This window comes from Macaca nemestrina, chromosome 8 (genome assembly GCF_043159975.1).
Source record: "Macaca nemestrina isolate mMacNem1 chromosome 8, mMacNem.hap1, whole genome shotgun sequence".
Lineage (NCBI taxonomy): Eukaryota > Metazoa > Chordata > Mammalia > Primates > Cercopithecidae > Macaca > Macaca nemestrina.
This window is the reverse complement of record NC_092132.1, coordinates 111624072-111651179: the sequence shown is the minus strand read 5'-3', so window position 1 is coordinate 111651179 and position 27108 is coordinate 111624072. Positions and strand designations below refer to the sequence as shown.

At 39.5% G+C, this 27108-nt stretch overlaps 1 protein-coding gene across 3 annotated transcripts in view; it reads left to right on the top strand.

Moving 5' to 3' along the window:
• LOC105476513 (hook microtubule tethering protein 3) overlaps positions 1-27108 on the top strand; it is a 125411-nt gene that overhangs the window by 18740 nt on the left and 79563 nt on the right. For all 3 annotated transcript variants that reach the window (XM_011732484.2, XM_071068308.1, XM_071068307.1), the window contains exons 3-4: positions 11982-12054; positions 16535-16585. In XM_011732484.2, the coding sequence (XP_011730786.1) occupies positions 11982-12054; positions 16535-16585 (124 nt within the window). The remainder of the gene's footprint in view (positions 1-11981; positions 12055-16534; positions 16586-27108) is intronic.

Genomic DNA, 27108 nt, shown 5'->3' with positions numbered 1-27108 from the left:
GCCCTAATCTTTTTATCTACTGTCTGCATAGTAAGTATACAATTTGATAAATTTTGACCTGTGTATATGCCTGTGAAGCTATCCCCACAAGCAAGGCAATGAAGGCATTCATCACTTCTAAAAGTGTCCTCATGTCCCATTGTAACCCCTTCTTTCCTGCTACCCTCTTTCCCATCCCCAAGCAAACACTGCTCTGCTTTCTGTCATTTTAGATTAATTTGCATTTTCTAAATTTTATATAAATGGACTCAGTGTGTTTTGAGGGAAGAAATGTGACTTCTTTCATGTGGTATAATTTTGTGATTCATGTTGTTATCTGTATCAATAGTTCGTACATTTCCCATTGTATGGATATACCACGATTTACATATCCATTCATCTGTTGATGAACATGTGGGTTATTTCCAGTGGGGCTATTACAAATAAAGGTGCTGTGAACATTAGTGTACAATTCTTTGTATGAACATATGCTTCAATTTCCCTTGGGTGTATTCTGTTCCACCTAGGAGAGGAGTGGCTGGATCATATGGTAGGTCTATGCTTAATATTCAAGAAACTGCCAAACTGTTTCCAAAGCCAGTGTGACATTTACGTTTACATCAACAGTATATGAGGATTCCTGTTGCTCCACAGTCTCACCACCACTTGCTAAGGTCAGTCTTTTCATTTTAGCCATTCTAGTGGCTGTCTAGTGGTTTTAATTTTCATTTCAATAATGATTAATGATGTTTCCTTTGCCAGTCATTAAAAAAAAAAAGAATTTAAATTCATTGTTGATGCTGTAGAACTTGTAGTTAGTTCTTGGTGAACCTACACAGTACATATACCAGAAATACAGTGAATGCTTTTCCCTGATTCAACTTTGGTTCCCTTTACCTTGATCTGAAAGAAATTTGGTTCTCTCCTAACAGGACTACTTTGTCAGACTTCTCAAGTGATGGCTGTTGTTTCTCCCACAGGCTTCATATACCAGGAAACTCATGGTGGTGCTTCTCCATATTGCTTCTAGCCACACCTTCATTTTTCCTAAAGCCCTATAATTTTGAATCTTGTGACAACATTCTCTGCCCTTCATTGTTACTGTAATTCTCCCTCATTTCCCAACAATTTGGATGGATATAGTACTCTTGTCTAAACTCTTAGTGATTTAAGTATGCACTTAGATGATTTTTCATATTGTTGCCTCTGTTTCTTGAGCTGTTCTCCATTAATCTTGTCTTCCACTCAACTTCCATCTTCACCTACTCATTCCCATGATTATGCCCTATACCCTATAATTATGAATAATATGTAATCCCTCAACAATCTCAGTTTTCTATTTACCTCTATTTGATCACTACTTCCTGTCATTCCCTGTCACTTGCTCTGGTACCAAGATGCCAAGAATTCTTCAGTTCTCTAGCACTGATGGGACTTCAACATGGCCCTTCACCTGTATGCTGTTCTGTCTCTTTCCTTTTAGTCAGTTGAGATTCCATGGCCAATCGTATTCGCTCTTTGTACACATTTTTAGTTCCTTGGCTCTTCTCGTATTTCTTTGTATTTGTTTGACAGTACCACAACTCTGGTTAAATCTACTCAAAATCATCTCTTTACCAGTTCTCCCCTCTTTCCTGCATCATCAGTTGTCCCTCCTCTACTGGATCATATCCTTAAGCATAGAAGCAAACTGTTATTTCTTTTATCTTTAAAAATATTTCTCCACTGGGCGCTGTGGCTCATGCCTGTAATCCCAGCACTTTGGGAGGTGGAGATGGGCGGATCACTTGAGGTCAGGAGTTCAAGATCAGCCTGGCCAACATGGGCACCCAAAATCCCATCACTTGAGTTTCAGTATGGCATTCCAGAGATGTATAGAAATTACTTATAAAAGTTGGAAGAGGCCAGGAACTAGATGCTGACTTTAGATACCAGGAAAGTTTGATTTCTTCTAATTTTCCCCAGATAAGGAGTTTTGCCTCCTGGTGGCCTGTTAGTCACTGGGTGGGCTTTGCTCCCTTCTAAATTCCTCAGATGAGAAGTTTTTGTCTCCAGGGTCTGTCCAGTGGTCACCAGGTGATTTTCGCTTTCCTCAGTCTCTACAAAAGTGTAATTAGCTGGGCATGATGGCGCATGCTTGTAGTCCTAACTTCCCATGCCTGGGAGGCTGAGGCAGGAGGATCACTGAGTCTAGAAGTCGGATTGTGCTACTGCACTCCAGGCTGGGCAACAGAGCTGGATTCTGTCTCAAAACAAAACAAGGCCCAAAAAACCTGCACTTGTCAGGGCTACCATGATGTATATATTGCTTTTTTTTTTTTTTTTTTTTTTTTTTTTTAAGACAGCGTCTTGCTCTTGTCACCCAGGCCGGAGAGCATTGGCACGATTTCGGCTCACTGCAACCTCCACTTCCCGGGTTCAAGTGATTCTCCTGCCTCAGCCTCCCAGTTAGCTGGGATTACAGGTGCCCGCCACCATGCCCAGCTAATTTTTGTATTTTTAGTAGAGTTTCACTGTGTTTTAGGGGTTTCACCGTGTTGGCCAGGCTGGTCTCAAACTCCTGACCTCGGGAGATCCGCCCGTCTCGGCTTCTCAGTGTGCTGGGATTACAGGCATGAGCCACCATGCCCAGCCATACATTGCTAACTTTAATGGTCCATTCTCAGTTCTTCTCCTAACCTGTCAGCGTCATTTGATAACACTTATCATGTTTACCTCCTTGTAACACATTTAAAATTTGACTTCCAGGATACTGAAGTGGTTCTTTAGTAAAAAATCAGATTTTCTCCTGAGAACCCTGCATTAGTGTCCCATTTCACTCAGGCTAAGAACCGAAGTACTTACAGTAGTACATGAGATCCTAAGTGATGTGGGCCACTTGTCACCACTCTGGCCTCATTCACCCAGCATCCTTTCCCACAGCGGCTCCCTGGCTCATCCCAGGCCCACCAAATATCTCATGCCTAAATGCTTTGGTGTGGCTGATCCTCTGCCTCTCTATCAGGTGTTCCCTTCCCACTCTCCTCACCACCTTCCAGCGCCCCCGACATTGGTAAGTTTTTCAGTGGAGCCTGCCCTGCCCACCCTTTTTAATATTGCCACCTCCTCTTATCCTGCTCTATTGTAGGTGTCCGGAAAATATTTGTTGAATAAATGAATATGGAATTACACAATTTAACTGTAAAATTAAAAGAAAGCTAATTTATCTTTTTTTGGCCTTTTGTTTTCAAGAAGGGTTTACCACTCTTGTTTTCTGTCAACATTTTCTCTGACACCAATTAGGTGCCCTGTAGTTCCATTGGATTCTGATCCTAATTACGTGAGTTAGCTCAGACCTCACAAGTTAAGGGCATAATCCTTCAATTCTGACAGGAACTACACAGAATAAGTATTGAGAAAAGAACTTTTATCTCAGGAATGAGTCCTTTTAAATTATAAGACCCAGAGAGACATTAAGATGGATCAGCAGTCACATCCTACTCCCGCTTTGCACTGTGTGTTCATCTCATGAAAGTGCTTGCTGTTGCCACAAGTAGCTGTACGTTAACCTAATAAAGCCGCACCGGACAGTCTAATCCACACCTGTAACTTAAAGGTGTCTAGCCAGTCACTAATCAATGCTATTTCTGTAAATCAGTGAGAATTCCTAACAACTTTGTATCAACCTACTCTCTGTCTCCCCACCCCGCCTTTTTTGAAACCTTTAAATACAAACCTGCACATAACAAAGGCCAAATGGAGCTCATATCCAAGGTTACTTGGGTCTAAGTGTTTTCGGCAGCTGTCTTTGCTTTGGCTCAGGTAAACTCTTTAAATCATATTTTGTGCTTCATCCTCTTCGTTTTGGGTTGACAGTACAGACCCCACAAATTCAAGTTAAGGTCCCAGTGCCAAAAGACAACTAGTTGGAAATAGTCCTCAGTGCCACCTGTATTTTACCCAGCCAACCACAGATTCAAGGGTTCCCATGACCAGCAGGGGCTTTAAGAGCAGGGCCCTTAAGTTGGATAATTTGTTAGAATGACTCACAGCACTCCAGAAAGCACTATAATTACAATCAGTTTTATTATAAAGGATACAGCTCGGTAACAGCCAATGTAAAAGAAGCATATGGCAAAAAACAAAACTGGGGGCAGTGCAGAGCTTCCCTGCCCTCTCTGGGCATGCCTCCCACCCAGCGCGTTGAGGTGATCATCAGCCTGGGAGCTCGCCAAACCCTGTTGTTAATGGTTTTTATTTGGGATCTCATTACATAGGTATGATTGAAGTCATTGGTCATGTGATTGAACTCAGTCTCCAGTACCTCCTCCCTTTCCCTTTGGGGCTGAATGTTCCAACCTCTAATAAGGTTGGTTCCTCTGTGACAAGCCCCCATCCTGAAGCAATAAAGGGGCCAACAAACTGTGGTATGGTTTAAAGGAACTCCTTATGAACTACAAAAGACACTCCACTCAGGAAATTCCAAGAGTTTAGGAGATCAGTGCCAGGAAATAAGGGACAGAGACCAAATATAATTTTTATTATAACACAACCACATGCTTGATTGAAAGAGTAAGGTCAGAAGTGCCAAGTTGTGCCTCCAAGTGCCACTGGTTTTTGTTTTCAAAGTTTGAGAAGGGGGAAAAGAAAATAGGATGAAAGTCAAGCTGTGGCCCCTGCTGGAATGTCTCATAAATGGATATTTTTTGTCGTACACTAAGTTGTCTGTTGGAATCTATCCCTTATGTACCTGTATTGTTTATTTTGACTTAGGGCCTTAGTGTAAATTGCCAAATTTTTGTTGTCATTATGGATGTGAAATTTTATTATAGTCAACTCTAACACATATTTAATGGCAGAGTACCAAGATTATTTTAGGTCATTAAAAGGTTATTAGGAAATAGTCATGCCTAAGAATCAACGTATCTGTAAAAAACACTAAAATTTGCTAGTAAAGATGCTCTGGTTAAGAAATGAAACCAAATACGTTTGTTTTGGATCCCATCTTAATTTGCTTTCATTAAGAAAATTACATTGGGCCGAGGTGGGTGAATCACTTGAGGTCAGGAGTTCGAGACCAGCCTGGCCAACATGGTGAAACCCTGTCTCTACTAAATATAAAAAATTAGCCCAGCCTGGTGGTGGATGCCTGTAGTCCCAGCTACTAGAGAGGCTGAGGTGGGAGATTCACTTAAACCCCCGAGGCAGAGATCACACCATTGCACTCCAGCCTGGGCAACAAAGTGAGACATTCTCTCTCTCAAAAAAAAAAAAAAAAGAAAAGAAAGAAGATTGCATTGCTTAAATAATTCTAGCAGTAGAAGTAAAATTTAATTTTTTTTTTTTTTAATTTCTGTGAAGGCATTTGATGTAAGAAGACAATATACTTCTGGAATTTTTCTAAGAATTAAAATTAGTGGGCTTTTCCTTTAGCTTAAGCTATGACTGCTACAAAAGTTAAAAACAAGTAAATGTGTTACTGGCAAATTAAGGAAATGATTTTGTGTATTTTCTTTTAGCAGGAGTTAAGACATAACGAGAAGCTAATAATAGCTTCTTACTCATGAAGAGCTTCCCCAGTAAGATTACCACTTGTTATTTACATATCTATGCAGAACTGTCATCTCTTAAGAGTTTTGAGAAAGTTACCTTTATATTGTTTTGTTCTAGCCTGCGACCATTAATTAAGGAATCTTTAGAAAACATTACTGAAATTGTGAAGTACTTATGGCAATGGAAGCTACGGCTAGATGCCTGCCTATATGGCTTCAGAATTTACCAGGGAAAGTAATATTGAATATGAGAAGGCTTAAGACTACCATTCTTGGTGTATTTTGCCTGAGTAGTAGATTGGAAACTTATTAAGTGCCGTCCCTTTAACCAAATTTACTGAGAAGCTGCTGTGTGCCAGCCACAAGGGATTGGGAAGGATAGCAAGGAATAAGAGGAAATGCCTGCCCTTCATGAACAAGAAGGTAATAGAATGACGCTGGTCTTTTTCTACTTGTGACCTAGTTTACAGAGCATGAAGGGGATAATTAGCCACAGGACCTTAGTGTTTTACTACAACTGGTTATGTGTTGAACTCTCCTGATCTGTTTTAACAAAAATAATTATACTATCAACTCTGACAGTTAACTGTCTGATTGAGCTTGGGAAAATTACTTAATTTCTGAGTCTGATGTTCGTTAACTATAAGGATAATAATACCTACCTTCCCTGCAGTGCTTTTGTGAATGTGCAGTGCCTGGTTCAATGCCTGGTATGTTGCTGATATAATACAGATGTTACTGGTGTCATACATGACATACATGATAGTAGCAACTGATTTTGTTGTCTACCCTTCTGAGCTCAGACATGATCCTTAGGTTTTGATTTGGTAGTCTTTCAAGGAATAAGCAGGCTGTATCATGCCTGATTTGAAATATTGTATTTGAACTTCTCTGAGTTCTTTTATTCATAAGATGTATTACTCTAAATTGTACATGAAGTGTTTTATAACCTCGGATATCTTGGAATACATAATTTCTTGGACATTGTAAAAAAAAATTTTTTTTTTTTTTTTTTTAAGTAAAGGTCTTTCTGGTGAGAGCAACACTAAGTCCTTCAACTGAGTGAACCTGACTTGCCTCTCGGGTGGTAGGTTCTGGTGGGTTCATGCCTTTCTTTGGCTTTGGATGGTCATCAGCTGCAGGGCACCAGATTCATGTGTGAGTCTTTTTTAGTTGGAAAGCAATACTTGATTGCTAATGATTATGCTTTTTAAGTGATAGCTTTTTAGGTTAAGGATCAAAAATAATATTGAATATTTTTTGACTTCTGAATTGATTTTTATAACTCTTTAATGTTTTAGTAGAAATCACTTCAGTTGGTCCCTAAAGTCCTGTGTGTCCTCCTTGCAGCCCCCATCCTTTTCGCTGCATGTAATTGGACCAGGAATGAAAAAAGAGACTTTCTGGATCATTGAGGTTTTCCTGGGGATTTAGAATTGGGACTGAATGACAGCTGGTCTTCAAACAAATTGCTTGGACTGAAGTGATACAGGCTTGGAACATACTTGCAGCCATTTTTAGTATTGTTTATGGAGAAATAGGAAAAGGCTGGTCTATGGAGAGAAAATGGTGTAGATGGATAGAAAGAAACAAAGATGAAAGTCAGACAGTATTGTCCAATACTTGGTGAGGCCCAGCTATCTTTAGTACCATAATATCAGTGATCTTACAGTAAGTTGCCTTTTTTGCATAAGTTTGCTCAAATTGGTTTCTTTTTTTTAATTTTAATTTTAATTTTTATTTTTTATTATACTTTAAGTTCTAGGGTACATGTGCATAACGTGCAGGTTTGTTACATATATATACTTGTGCCATGTTGGTGTGCTGCACCCATCAACTCGTCATCACCCATCAACTCGTCATTTACATCAGGTATAACTCCCAATGCAATCCCTCCCCCCTCCCCGCTCCCCGTGATAGGCCCCAGTGTGTGATGTTCCCCTTCCCGAGTCCAAGTGATCTCATTGTTCAGTTCCCACCTATGAGTGAGAACATGCGGTGTTTGGTTTTCTGTTCTTGTGATAGTTTGCTGAGAATGATGGTTTCCAGCTGCATCCATGTCCCTACAAAGGACACAAACTCATCCTTTTTTATGGCTGCATAGTATTCCATGGTGTATATGTGCCACATTTTCTTAATCCAGTCTGTCACTGATAGACATTTGGGTTGATTCCAAGTCTTTGCTCTTGTGAATAGTGCCGCAATAAACATACGTGTGCATGTGTCTTTATAGCAGCATGATTTATAATCCTTTGGGTATATACCCAGTAATGGGATGGCTGGGTCATATGGTACTTCTAGTTCTAGATCCTTGAGGAATCGCCGTACTGTTTTCCATAATGGTTTAACTAGTTTACAATCCCACCAACAGTGTAAAAGTGTTCCTATTTCTCCACATCCTTTCCAGCACCTGTTGTTTCCTGACTTTTTAATGATTGCCATTCTAACTGGTGTGAGATGGTATCTCATTGTGGTTTTGATTTGCATTTCTCTGATGACCAGTGATGATGAGCATTTTTTCATGTGTCTGTTGGCTGTATGAATGTCTTCTTTTGAGAAATGTCTGTTCATATCCTTTGCCCACTTTTCGATGGGGTTGTTTTTTTCTTGTAAATTTGTTTGAGTTATTTGTAGGTTCTGGATATTAGCCCTTTGTCAGAGGAGTAGATTGCAAAACTTTTCTCCCATTCTGTAGGTTGCCTGTTCACTCTGATGGTAGTTTCTTTTGCTGTGCAGAAGCTCTTTAGTTTAATGAGATCCCATTTGTCAATTTTGGCTTTTGTTGCCGTTGCTTTTGGTGTTTTAGACATGAAGTTTTTGCCCATGCCTATGTCCTGAATGGTATTACCTAGGTTTTCTTCTAGGGTTTTTATGGTATTAGGTCTTAGAAGAACCTCAAATAAAGTAGCTTAAAATAATAATAGATGAGTATGATTATCCACGTGCCAAACAATGAAGTTAGCTCCCTTTCTTACACCATGCACAAATGGATTATAGACCTAAATGTAAGAGCCAAGTTATATAAAACTTAAAAGAAAACATACCAATAAATCTTCATGACTTTCGATTAGGCAGGAGCCTCTTAGATGTGACACAGAAAGTTCAAGATAGATAAATTGAACCTCATCAAAATTTGACACCGGTGACCTGGTGTAGTGGCTCATGCCTGTAATCTCAGCACTTTGGGAGGCCAAGGCAGGAGACTCACTTGAGGCCAGGAGTTTGAGACCAGCATGAGCAACATAGTGAGACTCCATCTCTCCAGAAAATAAAAAATGAAAAGAAAAGAAAGAAAAAAATTTTATCCAGGCATGGTAGTATGTCTTACCACTAGCTACTCTGGAGGCTGAGGTGGGAAGATGACTTGAGCTCAGGAATACGAATACAAGGTTATAGTGAACTGTGATCATGCCACTTCACTCCAGCCTGGGCAACAAAGTGGGAACCTATCTCTTAAAAAAAAATTAAAAACTTTGTTTGCAAAATATGCCATCAAGAAAGTAGAAAGACATGGCCGGTCACAGTGGCTCAAGCCTCTAATCCCAGCACTTTGGGAGGCTGAGGTGGGCAGATCACTTGAGGTCAGGTGAGGTCAGGAGTTCAAGACCAGCCTGGCTAACATGATGAAACCCTGTCTCTACTAAAAAATACAAAAATTAGCTGGGCATGGTGGTGCATGCCATGTAACTCCAGGTACTTGGGAGGCTGAGGCAGGAGAATTGGTTGCAGTGAGCTGAGATTGTGTCACTGCACTCCAACCTGGGCAACACAGTGAGACTCTGTCTCCAAAAAAAAAAAAAAGAAAAGAAAGTGGAAAAACAGCCTACAAAATGGGAGAAAATATTCACATGTCATATGTCTGTTGGCTGGTATCCTGAATATTAAAACAAACAAAAAACCAAAACTCTTACAATTCAATAAAAAAGGCAACAGTTTTTCAATGTGCAAATAATTGAGTAGGCTTTTTGTCCAGAGAGGATATACAATGGCCAACAAGTACATGTAAAGATGCTCAGCATCATTAGCCATTAGGAAATTGCAGATCAAAACCACCGTGAGACACCACTTCACATCCACTAGGAGGGCTATAACTAAAAAGACAATAATGAGTGTTGGCAAGGCTGTAGAGAACATACATTGCTGGTGAGGATGCAAAATATAGCTGCTTTGGAAGAGTTTGGCCTTGCCTCACATTTTAAACATGGGACCCATCAGTTTCACTGCTAGGCATATACCCAAATGAAACAAATGTCCACACAGAAACTAGTACAGCAGTGTTCAAGGCATCATTATTCATAATGGCCCCAAAGTGGAAATAACCCAAGTTACATCAGCAAATAAATGAATAAACAAAATGTGATATATCTATAAATGGAATATTAATTAGCCACAAAAAGGAATGAAGTACTGATACATGCTGTAATATGGATAAACCTTAGAAAATGTGCTGATTGAAAGAAGCCAGACACAAAAGACCACATAGTGTATGATTTTATTTATATGAAATGTCCAGGATAGACAAATTCATAGAGACAGAAAGTAGATTATTGATTTTCAGGGGCTGGATAGAAGGGGAAACGGGAGTGATGGCTAATGGAGATAGGGTTTCTTTTTGGAAAGATGGAAGTGCTCTAAGACTAGATTGTGGTGATAGGTGTACCACTCTGGCTATACTAAAATGCATTGTCTACTGTAAATGGGTAAATTGTGTCATGTGGGTTATTTCTCAATAAAGCTGTTTTTAAAAGTAAATAGATAATGAAGTTAATATGTTATCCAATGATATGAGACAGGCTTCAAAAATAATCATAACAGATTTCTGTAGAGGTAACTTAGTTGTAACTTTAAAAAAACATGCTTATTACCTAAAATAAATACAGTTTTCTTTTTTCATAATAGGTAAAAATTCTGAATATCATGTTGCTTCATTTTAAGCTAATTTGAATAAAATTTAATACTGATTGTGTATTTATCAGTATGGGTTACAGTAAAAGTCGAAACATATGTTTTTTTCTTTACCTATCAGTCTCATTGTCTTTCTGTTTTTTTGAGGTGAATAGAGACAGTTGTAGTGTTATGGAAAGATTTTTAGACTTAGCAGTTGCTCAAGCAGGACAAACTTAGATGTTGTCTGTGGTCTTAGATAAATAATTTAATTTTTAGAGGATCAATTTCAAAACCTGTAAAATGAGGCTCATGCTGAGTTTGAAAAGTTTTGTCCTCCCTCCCTCCCTTCCTGCCTTCCTTCCTTCCTAGTGTTTATTAGAAATATGGGAAATTTTTCCATAGAAAATTTTCCTGGGAAAATATAAAGGATATTCAGATTCTATCCTCGTTTCGATGTGTTTGTCCATACTGGTGTTTTATCTTAAATTTTTTAAGTCTTTTGCAAACAACAGTGGTGTTCAGATGTGTCCAAAGCCTAGTACTACATCTGAGAAAATAGATTCTCAGTTTATATTATTTGAATACATCGGAATTTAGTGATGTTATTGGTGACCTTTGAAGTATTAGGTGATGGATTTCATTGAAATATTAACTGAAAAACTTATTTTAACTTTCTTTATATATTTATCAGTTTAAAGACTGCGTCATTGGCCAGGGGCAATGGCTTACGCCTGTAATCCCAGTACTTTGGGAGGCCAAGGTGGATGAATCACCTGAGGTCAGGAGTTTAAGATCAGCCTGGCCAACATGGTAAAACCCCATCTCTACTAAAAATACAAAAATTAGCCGGGCATGGTGGTGTGGGCCTATAATCCTAGCTACTTGGGAGACTGAGGCAGGAGAATCGCTTAAACCTGGGAGGTAGAGGTTGCAGTGAGCCGAGATCGCACCATTGCACTCCAGCCTGCTTGGGTGACAGAGTGAGACTCTGTCTCAAAACAACAACAACAAAAAAACAACCAAAAAATGTGTCATTAATTATGTGTTAACAGTCAAGTTGACTTTTAAGAGAATCTGCAATTATGGTAGATTCTTGACTGTTTTTTGTTATTGTTGTTGTTGTTTTTGTTGGTTTTCTTTTGGAGACCGGGTCTCACTCTGTCGCCCAGGCTGGAGTGCAGTGGTGTAATCTTGGCTCACTGCAACCTCTGCCTCCTGGGTTCAAGGGGTTCTCCCACCTCAGCCTCCTCAGTAGCTGGGATTACAGGTGTGTCCCACCACACCAGGCTAATTTTTGTATTTCTAGTAGTGACAAAGTTTCACCGTGTTGGCCAGGTGTTGTCTTGAACTCCTGACCTCAAGTGATCGGCCCACCTCCGCCTCCCAAAGTGCTGGGATTACAGGGTGATCCACCACACCTGGCCAACTTGACTGTTACTAACATGTAAAGTTATTTAGTGGCTGATATGTGTCAAATACATTTTTATGTTGCAGTTAAGTGATGATATGCGATAAGATTCAATTTTCTTTGTTTAGCTTGATAGCTACATGATCTTAATATGTAAGCTTTTTCTTATTTTGCAGAGATCCTGCATATTTTGATGAAAATTGGCTAAACAGAATCAAAACTGAAGTAGGAGATAATTGGAGGCTAAAGGTATTTTATTTTTCCATCTGTTAAATCTTTAAATATTTGTATGTGTATAATATCTGTTGATTTTTTTGGTCTAATGTATCCGGTGAGCTTTAGAAACTTAGGTAGCCTGCAATGAAATAATGTAGAATTGAAGATTGAACTCACCTGGAGTTGTGCACCTATGCATAACATAATATGAGTTAGTAACGCATAGCGACCAAGGGCATGGGGCCAGTGTGCCTGTGTCCACATCATAGCTCTGCCATTTACTGTCTATGGGGAAGTGTTGTGACCTTCCTTTGCCTTGGTTTCCCCATTTGTAAAATGAGGATTAATATAGCTTCTGCCTCACAGAAATGAGTTATTATGCCAAGTACTTAGAACAGTACATGTGGTAGTTATAATAAGATAATATTGTTCATTATTAACTGTATCCTAAACACTCAGAGAATGAAACATTTCCATTTCCTTCCTAGTAACCTTTAAGTATTTTACAAGCTTCTTTAACCAAAACTTACAATAAGAAAAAAAGTTTACATTGCAACCAATTTCCCACCTAAATGTGTGCATATATATAGCTGAACAGGTATTTGCCCTTATGTTAGGCAGTAATGTTTGCATTTTATTTTTTAAAATGTTTGTTGTAATCCACTAAATTATTTTTTTAACTTTATATTTTGGTTTTTGTTTTTGAAATGGAGTCTTCTCTGTCCCCCAGGCAGGAGGGCAGTGGTGCAATCTTGGCTCACTGCAACCTTTGTCTCCCTGGTTCAAGTGATTCTCCTGCCTCGGCCTCCCAAGCAGCTGGGATTACAGGCATCCGCCACCACACCCAGCTAATTTTTGCATTTTTGTAGAGATGGGGTTTAACCCTGTTGACCAGGCTGGTATCAAACTCTTGATCTCAGGTGATCCGCCCGCCTTGGCCTCCCAAAGTGCTGGAATTACAAGCATCAGCCACCACACCTGGCCTATATTTTGAAATAATTATAGATTCACAAGGAGTTGCAAAAAACGTGTACTAAGAGGTTATGTGTACCTTTTACCCAGTTTCTCCAGTGGTAACATCTTGCATAACTATAATACAATATCAAAACTAGGGAACTGGCATTGGTACAGTCCATATTTTATTCAGATTTCACCAAGGTTACTTGCAGTCTGTGTTAGTGCGTGCAGTTCTGTGTAGCTCTGTCTCATATGTAGCTTCTTATAACTACCACCACAGTGAAGACCCAGAACTATTCCGTCACCACACAGCTTCCTGTGCTGCTTCTATATCCACATCCACACCACCCCTAATCCCATGCAACCCGTAATTTGTTCTCCATCTTTGTGATTTTAACATTAAATTGATTGTTATGACCCAATAGTTTTCCTGTCTAACAGTGGAGAAACCTGCAACCATTTCTTCTTGATACAGACTGGTGAAAACTCAGACATAAAAATGATTTAAGCATGCAAGGCGCTGAACTTAAGACATGTTCAGCTTGAGTTATCTTTATATTTTCCCCAAGAAACGTGTTTGATAACACAAATATTTATTTATTGCTTAAGTATTGGGTTTGCCAAAATCTAGTTCCTTCTTTTTACTAAGCTAGTAAATGAAAACTGTTTAATGGCACTGGGGTTTTTTGTTTGTTTTTTTAGTTGTTTTTTTTTTTTTTTGAGACAGAGTCTCACCTTGTCACCCAGGCTGTAGTGCAGTGGTGCAATCTCGGCTCACTGCAACCTCCGCCTCTCGAGTTCAAAAGATTCTCCTGCCTCAGTCTCCCGAGTAGCTGGGACTACAGGCGCACGCCATGATACCCGGCTAATTTTTGTATTTTTTAGTAGAGACAGGGTTTTGCCATGTTGGCTAGGCTGGTCTTGAACTCCTAAGCTCAGGTGATCTGCCTGCCTTGGCCTCCCAGAGTGCTGGGATTACAGGCGTGAGTCACTGCGCCCGACCGGCCCTGTTTTAATTTCTAAACAATCTTTCAAGGGCAGGCAGTTTATTTATTTTTATTTACTTTTTTTGAGACAAGATCTCACTCTGTCACCCAGGATGGAGTATAGTGGCACAGTCTCAGCTCACTGCAGCCTCCACCTCCTGAGCTCAACCACAGGTGCATGCCAACACACCAGGCTAACGTTTTAAATTTTTGTGGGGATGAGGTCTTGCTATATTGCTCAGTCCGGTCTTGAACTCCTAGGCTCAAGCCATCCTCCTGCCTCAACCTGGCAGGCCAGGCGCGGTGGCTAACACCTGTAATCCCAGCACTTTGGGAGGTCAAGGCAGGTGGATCACTTGCGGTCTGGAGTTCAAGACCAGCCTGGCCAAGATGGTGAATCCCCGTTGCTAGTAAAAATATAAAAATTAGGCCAGGCACGGTGGCTCACACCTGTAATCCCAGCATTTTGGGAGGGCGAGATGGGCAGATCACAGGTCAGGAGATGGAGACCATCCTGGCCAACATGGTGAAACCCCATTTGTACTAAAAATACAAAATTAACTGGGCGTGGTATTGCGCACCTATAGTCGCACCTACTCAGGAGGCTGAGGCAGGAGAATCACTTGAACCTTGGAGGCAGAGGTTGCAGTGAGCCGAGATGGCGCCACTGTACTCCGGCCTGGTGACAGAGCAAGACTCAGTCTCAAAAAAAAAAAAAAAAAATTAGGTTTTTTTGGCGGGTGCCTGTAATTCCAGCTACCCTGGAGGCTGAGGCATGAGAATTGCTTGAACCCAGGAGGCGGAGGTTGCAGTGAGCCAAGATTGCGCCACTGCACTCCAGCCTGGGTGACAGAGCAAGACTCAGTCTCAAAAAAAAAAAAAAAAAATTTTTTTTAATGTTACAGCATGTTTAAAACAATTTATGATATTTAAAATAATGCTATTAATCATTTTGTGTCTGCTTACTGGCTTGATCAGGAGTTGTATATCTCCTCCCAGCAGGCACACAGATAGATATACATACCCACATATGCTGTCCCCAGTGTCATGAGTAGGGCAATGGTAGTATATGGAGACGGGTAGAAAAGTTTATCATAGTCTTAACACTCAGGACTGAACTTCTTATTCTCTATACTTTATTTTATGCTATACTTCAATTTTATGATGCCATTGATTAAAGACAAGATATATGACCGGGCACGGTGGCTCACGCCTGTAATCCCAACACTTTGGGTGGCCAAGGTGGGTGAATCACCTGAGGTCAGAAGTTCGAGACCAGCCTGGCCAACATGGTGAAACCCCATCTCTACTAAAAATACAAAAATTAGCCAGGTGTGGTGGCAGGTGCCTGTAATCATAGCTACTCAGAAGGCTGAGGCACAAGAATTGCTTGAATCTGGGAGGCAGAGGTTGCAGTGAGCCGAGATCGCGCCATTGCACTCTAGCCTGCCTGGGCAACAGAGGGAGACTCTGTGTCAAAAAATAAATAAATAAAGATAAGTTATAGCTTTTTGTGATGTGATTTTAAAAACTACCATTTTAAATGAATGGCAGTTGATTTTCAAGGCATTTTAATTTCAAACATTAAAAATATGGGAAAATGAACATCCTAGAATGAAAGAGATAAAGCATATTATGCGTTTTCCATATCTACAAATTTTTATAGACATTTAAGCATGTTAATTTTATGAGACCTGTAAAAATAAATAAGCAAGTTTTCAATTTATTTTCTTCCTTTCAAATAAATATGCCTTTAATTAAGTACTGGATCACGTTGCTGTGATTCACGTTCTTATTTGAAAGCCTCAGTCCCTACAAGCTTGTTTTCTAGGATGTCTCAACTACAGACACCAGCCAGGGAAAGCTAGATCAATAAAATAAAATCAATAGAGCTATATCACATACCCATTTAACCTAACACAAAACTGTATGAGTTGGGTCAAACAAAAAGAAAAAATTATAGTTTACAATAAATAGGGCAGGTGATTCTGCCCATTCTTCACCTAACATGGCTCATAAACATTTAGTTTGATGATCAACTGAAGAAACAGTAGTTTGTTTGTTTGTTTTTTCTGGTAGGGGAAGAATTTAAAGACATTATACTTTATGGGTTATTTTAAAGAGATTTTACTATAATTTTTGCTTAATACTCTCTTTAGAAGTTAATTTCTATGTAGATGCAGTTTGACTTTTCTGGGGAGAATAGCTCTGAACTCAAGTCTTCATTAAGGATGGCATATTTTTACTTTACCCACAGAAAACCTAAATAATTTAATCTGATTGTTAAGTCTCATTCAGTTACCCTCCAGTTGTTGTCAGTGTGGTCATAACATTGAAAATTCTACATAATTGGAAACATAATTTGTTTTATAAATCTCTTGGATTATATAAAGCCATAATAGTACTTTTTGATGATGATGATAATAATTCAAATATGCCTTTGAATTTTATTTTTTAATATTTACTTTATGATTAACTGCAGTGATTGGTTGGCTCAGAAATTTTTTGTGTTAAATTATGTTTTCATCTGTCATGCCTTTTACCCAGTTGTTTTCTCTCTCTTTAAACAGATAAGCAATTTAAAGAAAATTTTAAAAGGAATCTTGGATTATAATCATGAGGTAAAGACTTTTTTCTCATTCTGCTTAGAAGTATTACTATAGGATAGTTTAATTTATAATAGTTTCAAGTTAAGGAAAAATTGCTTTCAAAATTAATCATCAGTTTGTCCTTCATTTTATAGTTTCTGTAATAGGATGATGGTTCAACCAACCATCTGTGAGTCAGTTAATAGATGGATGATCCTTTTCACTGTATTATGGGTAGTTTGTAAATGATTACTAATTAATGTCAAATTTTACTTTATGTCATCTATTAATTCTGTCTTTTCTTCCTTGTAAGGATAGTTTTAGAGTTCATGCACCATTGTCTACTTTCATTTTATTCCTTGGCAAACCCCCCACGCCTAGATGAACTCAGTTTGTCCTCTGAGTCTGCATCAGAACAGTCATTGCTGGGGAAGAAATCAGGCAGTGGAAAATAACTAGTTTTACTTTAAATTTCACAATCAAAGATGCCAAATGGACACAATACCATACCCTAGTTATTTCCCTACTGTGTTTTCCCGCAAGCTTACCTGCATTTAGTACCCATGTTTATACCCGTAGCACTGATCTTCCCCATCTCAGTAAGTGACGCTACCATTCACCATATTACTGAACCCCAGAACCTAGAAATCCTCCTACAATCCTTCTTTCTTCTAATATCATCTGCAAGACCCATTAGTCAAACCTTCAAAATAGAACTTTCTTCAGCTGTGTGGCCACCAACTATGCCAAGCCATCATTCACTCTTGCTTAGGTTACTAAAGTAGTCTTGCTGGTGACCCTGATTTCACTGTTGTGTAATTTTTAAAAATTCAAAGGTGATCTCATCAGTCTCCTTAAAGTCCTCTGTGGTTTCTCCTTGCATTGAGAATCACATCCACATTCTTACCATGAACGACTTCCTAACTACTTTTCCCGCACCTAAGGCACTGGAGCCACATCCTCTCCTTCTGTGCCTGGAATCTGCCAAGTCCTTTTCTTCCTTAGCCTTTGCCCCACTGCTGTTGCCATGTGCAGTGTTCTTCCCTCAGCTCCTGGCATTTCTTGCTCTTGCTTATTTGAACTTTCTGTCACCTCCTTACAGAGAATTTCCCTGAGCATATGCTGTCTCAGCCAGGGCCACATTCACCCCTCAGCCCCATTTACTTAGTCACATCACCCTGTTTATTCCCTTTAATCCTGGCCATATCAGCAGTCTCTTTATTTGTTGGTTTATTATTTGGTTGTCTCATCCCATTACACTCTTTTCTTTTTTTTTTTTTTTTTTTTTTTTGAGACGGAGTCTCGCTCTGTCGCCCAGGCTGGAGTGCAGTGGTGCCATCTTGGCTCACTGCAAGCTCCGCCTCCCAGGTTCATGCCATTCTCCTGCCTCATCCTCCCAAGTAGCTGGGACTACAGGCACCCACCACCACGCCAGGCTAATTTTTTTGTATTTTTAGTAGAGACAGGGTTTCACCGTGTTAGCCAGGATGGTCTCGATTCCTGACCTCATGATCCGCCCGCCTTGGCCTTCCAGAGTGCTGGGATTACAGGCATGAGCCACCGCACCCGGCCTTCTCTTCTCTTTTTTTGACAGAATCTTGCTGTGTCGCCCAGGCTAGAGTGCAGTAGCGCAATCTTGGTTCACTGCAACCTCTGCTTCCTGGGTTCAAGCGATTCTCCTGCCTCAGCTTCCCAAGAAGCTGGGACTACAGGCATGCACCACCATGCCCAGCTAATTTTTGTATTTTTGGTAGAGACAGGGTTTCACCATATTGACCAGGCTGGTCTCAAACTCCTGACCTTGTGATTCACCAACCTTGGACTCCCAAAGTGCTGGGATTACAGGCATGAGCCACTGTGCCTGGCTACCCCATTATGTTCTTAGAGCCATGAAATGAGGCCGGACCCAGACCTGATATAGTCATTGGTACATCTCAGCCCTCAGGACAGTGCTATCACACTGCAGGCACTCAGAGTTTCCTAATCACGTCAAATAAATGTTAATTTCCAAGAAAAACATATTTAAGATACATGTAAGTGTGAACATAGGGTTGGTATTAGACATGTTGACAAAAAGTGTTTTTTTTTTTTTTTTCCTTCGTCCAGAAGTGCTTACATTTACTAGATCTTTTGGGCTTAGGAGAAGTGATCAGTTTTGTTCTGAGCATCATGCCTATTATATATAAAAAAAAGTAGTTTTATAAAAAATATTACAATAAAAAAGAATGGAAAATGTATGGCATTGAAGATAGTGATGCTGTTTCAGGAGTGTCATCCTGAGCCAACTCTTTCGCTCAGTGGAAGCCACCCAGAGGAAGTCCGAGCCATTATCCTCGCCTCATACATAAGAAACCGAGGCACATGTGTACCTCTTTCTCTTCCCCTCTTGTAATTTTCCTTTCTTTCCTCCCCCTCACCCAGCCCCCTGACATTTTTGGGTCCTAGGCCTGCTGGTGTTACCTGTAGCCCCACATAGCATCCCCTAGCCTGAGCGTGCCTGAGAGGAAGAAGAAATCCACTCTCTGAAAATCGTGTGGTGTCTTTGGAACTTATGCCCTTTTAGAAACCTATTCATTACTACATGATTAGGAGAAAGAGTTGGAGCATGAGTAAAACTAAAATTAGTATGTGTAGTTGCAGTTTGCTTAATTTGAGCCTACACTGCCATTTAGTGAGCCCGTACCTGTATGATTCAGTATCAGTTTCCCCATTTATTCTCATAGCCCAAGGTTCTTTTCCTTCTTACTGCTTACTGTGATTTGAATTATATATTTATTTGTGCATTTACTAATTCATTTTGTGTGTTCTACTTCATAAACTAGATGAAGGTACTTGCCTGTAAATTTAAACGTTTTGCAGATGCATACCTCTTTGACATCATAGTTCTATTTCTAGAAATTGGTCTTCAAGATCTACATTAGGCTATCCACCTCACCATTATTTCATAGTAGGCAAAAACTGAATATAACCCAATGTCTAACAATAAGAAAATTATGAAACATTTTGTAGGACAAATGCCATTCAGCCATGAAAATACGTATGTATAAATATTCTTTAATAAAATAAAAGTGTGAGATTGTATATGCCATATGATACCAGTTTTATGTGAATATACATAAATGTGTTTATAAAAATGTATATGCAGGTCCACAATTTCAGATCCCAATCCTTTAGACCACATTCATTTTGGAATCCGGAGTTTTTCAGATTTTTAGAAAGGTAACATGATGCATACACCACATATTGTGTAAATACCCCAGTGGGGCCTGGGGTTACACCATTATTCCATTATATTAACATTTCTGCAGCAAAATGTAAGATTATTCACTCTAGGATAAAGAAGAAGAATACATTCATGGTTCTGTCATTACCTTTCACCCTCCTCCTGGGAATTCCTTTGTCTTTCTCCTGTCTTATTTTGTTTGCTGAATTCTGTGTATTTCTTTCTCTTGGTTTACTTTCATGTTTTGGTAGAGTCCATTTTCCGGTGGCATCTTCAGAAAAATACATGATAGATACTTATTTTAAGCCCCACAAATCTGAAAATAATCTTAGTTCTCTTTACACTGTGGTTGAGTTGAATATGGAATTCCAGGTTGGAAGTCATTCCTCCGTATTTTGAAATCATTGCTACATGCCGATGCCCTCTGGCTTCCAATGCTGCTGCTGACATCTCTCATGTGGACTCCCACTCTCTGTTGGTAACTTGTTTACTTTCTGGAACCTTTTAGGTCCTTTTTATCTCCATGTTCATGCTGCTGTGCTTTGGTATGAGAAGGAGTTTTTTTGTTGTTGTTTTCTTTTGTTTTATTGTACTTGGCACTTAGCACACCCTAAAAGTCTGAATGCCTACTAGCTTTAGTTTTAGGAAATTTTCTTATTATTATTTATTTTATCTCATTTATTTGTTTAGTTAGTTAGTTAGTTATTTTACTACTATATTTTTCTTTACTTTCTCTATCCTCTTTCTGAACTATTTAGCTATTGAACCTCCTGGGTTAATCCTTTAATTATCTAACCCTGTCTCTCCTTTTTTCTCTCTTGTGTTTTTGCTCTACTTACTGAGATGATTATACACCTTGTTCTAGCTTGCCTGTTGAATTTTTCATTTCTGCTATCATATTTTTAATTTGCAAGAGTACTTTTTGTTTTCTGAATATAACTTTTATATCCTGTTCTTGCTTTATGAATATATAGTGTCTCTTATCTCTATGAGAATATTAATCATAGAAGATATTTTTTACTTTCATTTTTAAAAAAAGTATTATACTTTAAGTTCTGAGATACATGTGCAGAATGTGCAGGTTTGTTACATAGCTATACACGTGCCATGGTGGTTTGCTACACTCATCAACTCGTCATCCGTATTAGGTATTTCTCCTAATGCTATCCCTGCCCCAGCCCCCCGCCCCGCAACAGCCCCCAGTGGGTTATGTTCCCTCCCTGTGTCCATGTGTTCTCACTGTTCAGTTTCCACCCATGAGTGAGAACATGCAGTGTTTGGTTTTCTGTTCTTGTGATAGTTTGCTCACGATGATGGTTTCTGAGCTTCATCCATGTCCCTGCAAAGGACATGAACTCATCCTTTTTTATGGCTGCATAGTATTCCATGGTGTATATATGCCACATTTTCTTTATCCAGTCTATCATTGATGGGCATTTGGATTGGTTCCAAGTCTTTGCTATTGTGAATAGTGCTGCAATAACCATATGTGTGCATGTGTCTTTATAGTAGATTGATTTATAATCCTTTGGATATATACCCAGTAATGGGATTGCTGGGTCAAATGGTATTTCTGATTCTAGATCCTTGAGGAATCGCCACACTGTCTTCCACAATGGTTGAACTAATGTACACTCCCACCAACAGTGTAAAAGCATTCCTATTTCTCCACATCCTCTCCAGCATCTGTTGTTTCCTTACTTTTTATGATCACCATTCTAACTGGTGTGAGATGGTATCTCATTGTGGTTTTGAGTTGCATTTCTCTAATGACCAATGATGATGAGCTGTTTTTCATATGTTTATTGGCCATGTAAATGTCTTCTTTTGCGAAGTGTCTGTTCATATCCTTTGCCCACTTTTTGATGGGGTTGTTTTTTTCTTGTAAATTTGTTTAAGTTCCTTGTAGATTCTGGATATTAGCCCTTTGTCAGATGGATAGATTACAAAAATTTTCTCCCATTCTGTAGGTTGCCTTTTCACTCTGATGATAGTTTCTTTTGCTGTGCAGAAGCTCTTTAGTTCACTTAGATCCCATTTGTCAGTTTTGGCTTTTGTTGCAGTTGCTTTTGGTGTTTTAGTCATGAAGTTTTTGCCCATGCCTATGTCCTGAATGGTATTGCCTAGATTTTCTTCTAGGGTTTTTATGGTTTTAGGTCTTACCTTTAAGTCTTTAATCCATCATGAGTTAATTTTTGTATAAGATGTAAGGAAGGGATCCAGTTTCAGTTTTCTGCATATGGCTAGCCAGTTTTCCCAGCACCATTTATTAAATAGGGAATCCTTTTCCCATTGCTTTTGTCAGGTTTGTCAAAGATCAGATGGTTGTAGATGTGTGGCATTATTTCTGAGGCCTCTGTTCTCTTCCGTTGGTCTGTATATCTGTTTTGGTACCAGTACCATGCTGTTTTGGTTACTGTAGCCTTGTAGTATAGTTTGAAGTCAGGTATTTTGATGCCTCCAACTTTGTTATTTTTGCTTAGGATTGTCTTGGCTATACTGGCTCATTTTTGGTTCCATATGAAATTTAAAGTAGTTTTTTCTAATTATTTGAAGAAAGTTAGTGGTAGCTGTATGGGGATACCATTGAATCTATAAAATGCTTTGGGCAGGATGGCCATTTTCACAATATTGATTCTTCCTATTCATGAGCATGGAATGTTTGTTCATTTGTTTGTGTCCTCTCTTAATTCTTTGAGCAGTGGTTTGTAGTTCTTCTTGAAGAGGTCCTTCATATCCCTTGTTAGTTGTGTATTCCTAGGTATTTTATTCTCTTAGTAGCAATTGTGAATGGGAGTTCACTCATGATTTGGCTCTCTGTCTGTTACTGGTATATAGGGATGCTTTTGATTTTTGCACATTGATTTTTTTATCCTGAGACTTTGCTGAAGTTGCTTATCAGCTTGAGATTTTGGGCTGAGACAATGGGATTTTCTAAATATACAGTCATGTCATCTGCAAACAGAGACAATTTGACTTCCTCTCTTCCTATTTGAATATCCTTTATTTATTTCTCTTGCCTGATTGCCCTGGCCAGAACTTCCAACACTATGTTGAATAGGAGTGGTGAGAGAGGACACCCTTGTCTTGTGCCGGTTTTCTAAGGCAGTGCTTCCAGCTTTTGCCCATTCAGTATGATATTGGCTGTGGGTTTGTCATAAATAGCTGTTAATATTTTGAGATGCATTCCATCAATACCTAGTTTATTGAGAGTTTTTATCATGAAGGGATGTTGAATTTTATCAAAGGCCTTTTCTGCATCTATTGAGATAATCGTACGGTTTTTGTCATTGGTTCTATTTATGTGATGTATTACATTTACTGATTTGAGTATGTTGAACCAGCCTTACATCCCAGGGATGAAGCCGACTTGATGGTGATGGATAAGCTTTTTGATGTGCTGCTGGATTCAGATGGTCAGTATTTTACTGAGGATTTTTGCATTGATGTTGATCAGGGATATTGGCCTGAAATTTTCATTTTTTGTTGTGTCTCTGTCAGGTTTTGGTATCAGGATGATGCTGGCCTCATAAAATGAGTTAGGGAGGAGTACCTCTTTTTCTGTTGTTTGGAATAGTTTCAGAAGGAATGGTACCAGCTCCTCTTTGTACCTCTGGTGAAATTTGCCTGTGAATCCGTCTGGTCCTGGGCTTTTTTTGGTTGGTAAGGTGTTAATTATTGCCTTAATTTCAGAACTTGTCATTGGTGTATTCAGGGATTTGACTTCTTTCCTGGTTTAGTCTTGGGAGGATGTATGTGTCTAGGAATTTATCCATTTCTTCTAGATTTTCTAGTTTATTTGCATAGAGGTGTTTACAGTATTCTCTGATGGTAGTTTGTATTTCTGTGGGATCAGTGGTGATATCTTGTTTATCATTTTTTGTTGTGTCTATTTGATTCTTCTCTCTTTTCTTCATTAGTCTGGCTAGTGGTCTATTTTGTTAATCATTAAAAAAGCAACCAGCTCCTGGATTCATTGATTTTTTTTTTTTTTTTTTTGAAGAGTTTTTCATGTCTTGTCTCCTTCAGTTCTGCTCTGATCTTAGTTATTTCTTGTCTTCTGCTAACTTTTGAATTTGTTTGCTCTTGCTTCTCTAGTTCTCTTAATTGTGATGTTAGGGTGTCGATTTTAGATTTTTCCTGCTTTCTCCTGTGGGCATTTAGTGCTGTAAGTTTTCCTCTAAACACTGCTTTAGCTGTGTCCCAGAGATTCTGGTACATTGTATGTTTGTTCTCATTGGTTTCAAAGAACTTACTTATTTCTTCCTTAATTTCGTTATGTACCCAGTAGTCATTCAGGAGCAGGTTGTTCAGTTTCCATGTAGTTGTGCAGTTTTGAGTGAGTTTCTTAATCCTCAGTTCTAATCTGATTGCACTGCGGTCTGAGAAACAGTTTGTTACGATTGTCATTCTTTTGCATTTGCTGAAGAGTGTTTTACTTCCAATTATGTGGTCAATTTTAGAATAAGTGTAATGTGGTACTGAGAGGAATGTATATTCTGTTGATATGGGGTGGAGAGTTCTGTAGATGTCTATTAGGTCTGCTTGGTCCAGAGCTGAGTTCAAGTCCTGAATATCCTTGTTAATTTTCTGTCTTGTTGATCTGTCTAATATTGACAGTGGGGTGTTAAAGTCTCCCACTATTGTTGTGTGGGAGTCTAAGTCTCTTTGTAGGCCTCTAAGGACTTGCTTCATGAATCTGGGTGCTCCTTTATTGGCTGCATATATATTTAGGATAGTTAGCTCTTCTTGTTGAATTGATCCATTTACCATCATGTAATGGCCTTTTTTGTCTCTTTTGATCTTTGATGGTTTAAAGTCTGTTTTATCAGAGACTAGGATTGCAAGCCCTGCTTTTTTTTTGCTTTCCATTTGCTTGGTAAATCTTCCTCCATCCCTGTATTTTGTGACTATATGTGTCTTTGCATGTGAGATGAGTTTCCTGAATACAGCACATTGATGGGTCTTGACTCTTTATCCAGTTTGCTAGTCTGTGCCTTTAAATTGGGACATTTAGCCCATTTAAATTTAAGGTTAATATTGTTATGTGTGAATTTGATCCTGTCATTATGATGCTAGTGGTTATTTTGCCCGTTAGTTGATGCAGTTTCTTCATAGTGTCAATGGTCTTTACAATTTGGTATGTTTTTTGCAATGGCTGGTACCAGCTTTTCCTTGCCGTATTTAGTGCTTCCTTCAGGGTCTCTTGTAAGACAGGCCTGGTGGTGACAAAATCTCTCAGCATTTGCTTGTCTGTAAAGGATTTTATTTCTCTTTCGCTTATGAAGCTTAGTTTGTCTGGGTATGAAATTATGGGTTGAAAATTATTTTCTTTAAGAATGTTGAATATTGGCCCCCACTCTCTTCTGGCTTGTAGGGTTTCTGCAGAGAGATCTGCTGTTAATCTGATGGGCTTCCCTGTGTGGGCAATCTGACCTTTCTCTCTGGACGCCCTTAACATTTTTCTCTTCATTTCAACCTTGGTGAATCTGACGATTATGTGTCTTGGGGTTGCTATTCTTGAGGAATATCTTTGTGGCATTCTCTGTATTTCCTGAATTTGAATGTTGGCCTGTCTTGCTAGGTTGGGGAAGTTCTAGATAATATCCTGAAGAGTGTTTTCCAACTTGATTCCATTCTCCCTGTCAGTTTTAGGTATACCAATCAAACATAGGTTTGGTCTTTTCATTTTGTTTATTTTATTTATTTATTTATTTATTTTTGAGATGGAGTCTTGCTTTGTCACCCAGGCTGGAGTGAGTGCAGTGGCACGATCTCGGCTCACTGCAACCTCCACCTCCCAGGTTCAAGCAATTCTCCTGTCTTAGCCTCACGAGTAGCTGGGACCACAGTCACCTGCCACCGCACCCAACTAATTTTTGTATTTTTAGTAGAGATGGGATTTTACCATATTGGTCAGGCTGGCCTCGAACTCCTGACCTCAGGTGATCCACCCGCCCCGGCCTCCCAGAGTGCTGGGATTAAAGGCATGAGCCAGCTGGGCACAGTGGCTCACACCTGTAATCCCAGCACTTTGGGAGGCCGAGGCGGACGGATCACGAGGTCAGGAGATCAAGACCATGCTGGCTAACACAGTGAAACCCCGTCTCTACTAAAAATACAAAAAAAAAAAAAAATTAGCTAGGCGTGGTGGTGGGTGCCTGTAGTCCCAGCTACTCGAGCGGCTGAGGCAGGAGAATGGCGTGAACCCGGGAGGCAGGGGTTACAGTGAGCCAAGATTGCGCCACTGCACTCCAGCCTGGTCGACAGATCAATACTGTGTCTCAAAAAACAAAAAAAATAAGACGTGAGCCACCGTGTCTGGCCAGCAATTTCTTTTCTGTCCTTTTAGGAACTGATTTTTGTATTCAAGGAAAAAAATTTAATTTAATCTGATTGGTGGTATATTTCTATTCATTTAATTCAATTTGTTTTCCTGATTATTTAGAATAAAACCCCCATTCTTGACATAACTTCTGAGGACCTAAGTGACATGCCTCCCCCATCCTGACCCCTGGACCTTGTCTTCTACCCCTTCCCCAGCCACACTGACCTTACTGTTCTTGGAGTTTATCAAGTGCACTGCTGCCTCACAACTCTGCCCGTCGTAACCTCTGTCTTGCATCCCCCCACCTATAACTGTATGGTCTGCCTCTTCATTCCAGGATTCTGCTCAGTTTTAAACTTAGCATAGAGGGCTTCTTTGACCATCCATCTAAAATACCAATCCCTTGGGCAGGTGCAATGGCTCACGCCTGTAATCTCAGCACTTTGGGAGGCCAGGCAGGTAGATTACTTGAGGTCAGGAGTTCGAGACCAGCCTGACCTACATGGTGAAATCCCATCTCTACTAAAAATACAAAATTAGCTGGGTGTGGTGGCACACGCCTGTAATCCCAGCTTCTTGGGAGGCTGAGGCAGGAGAATCACTTGAACCTGGGAGGTTGCAGTGAGCCGAGATCATGCCATTGCACTCCAGCAACAAGAGCAACACTCAGTCTCAAAAAATAAAAAAGAAAGAAAAAATAAAATACCAGTCCCACTCCTCCAAAACCCCCAGTAGTTTTTCAGTGTAGAATAAACATACATTCAAAAAAGCGTACTGTATGTACATGTACATTTTAAAGGTAATTGTGAAGTGAGCAGCCATGTGACATAGGTCAGTTGAATGTCACCAGCACCTTCCAGGGCTTGTGTTTACCTTCTTGATCACAACCTCTTTCCTCACCTCCTATCCAGGGAAAACCATGATTCTCAGGTTTTTAAATAATTATTTTCTTGTTTGTGTTGATAGTTTTACCACCTGTGTGTACATCTAGTTATAGGATGTTTA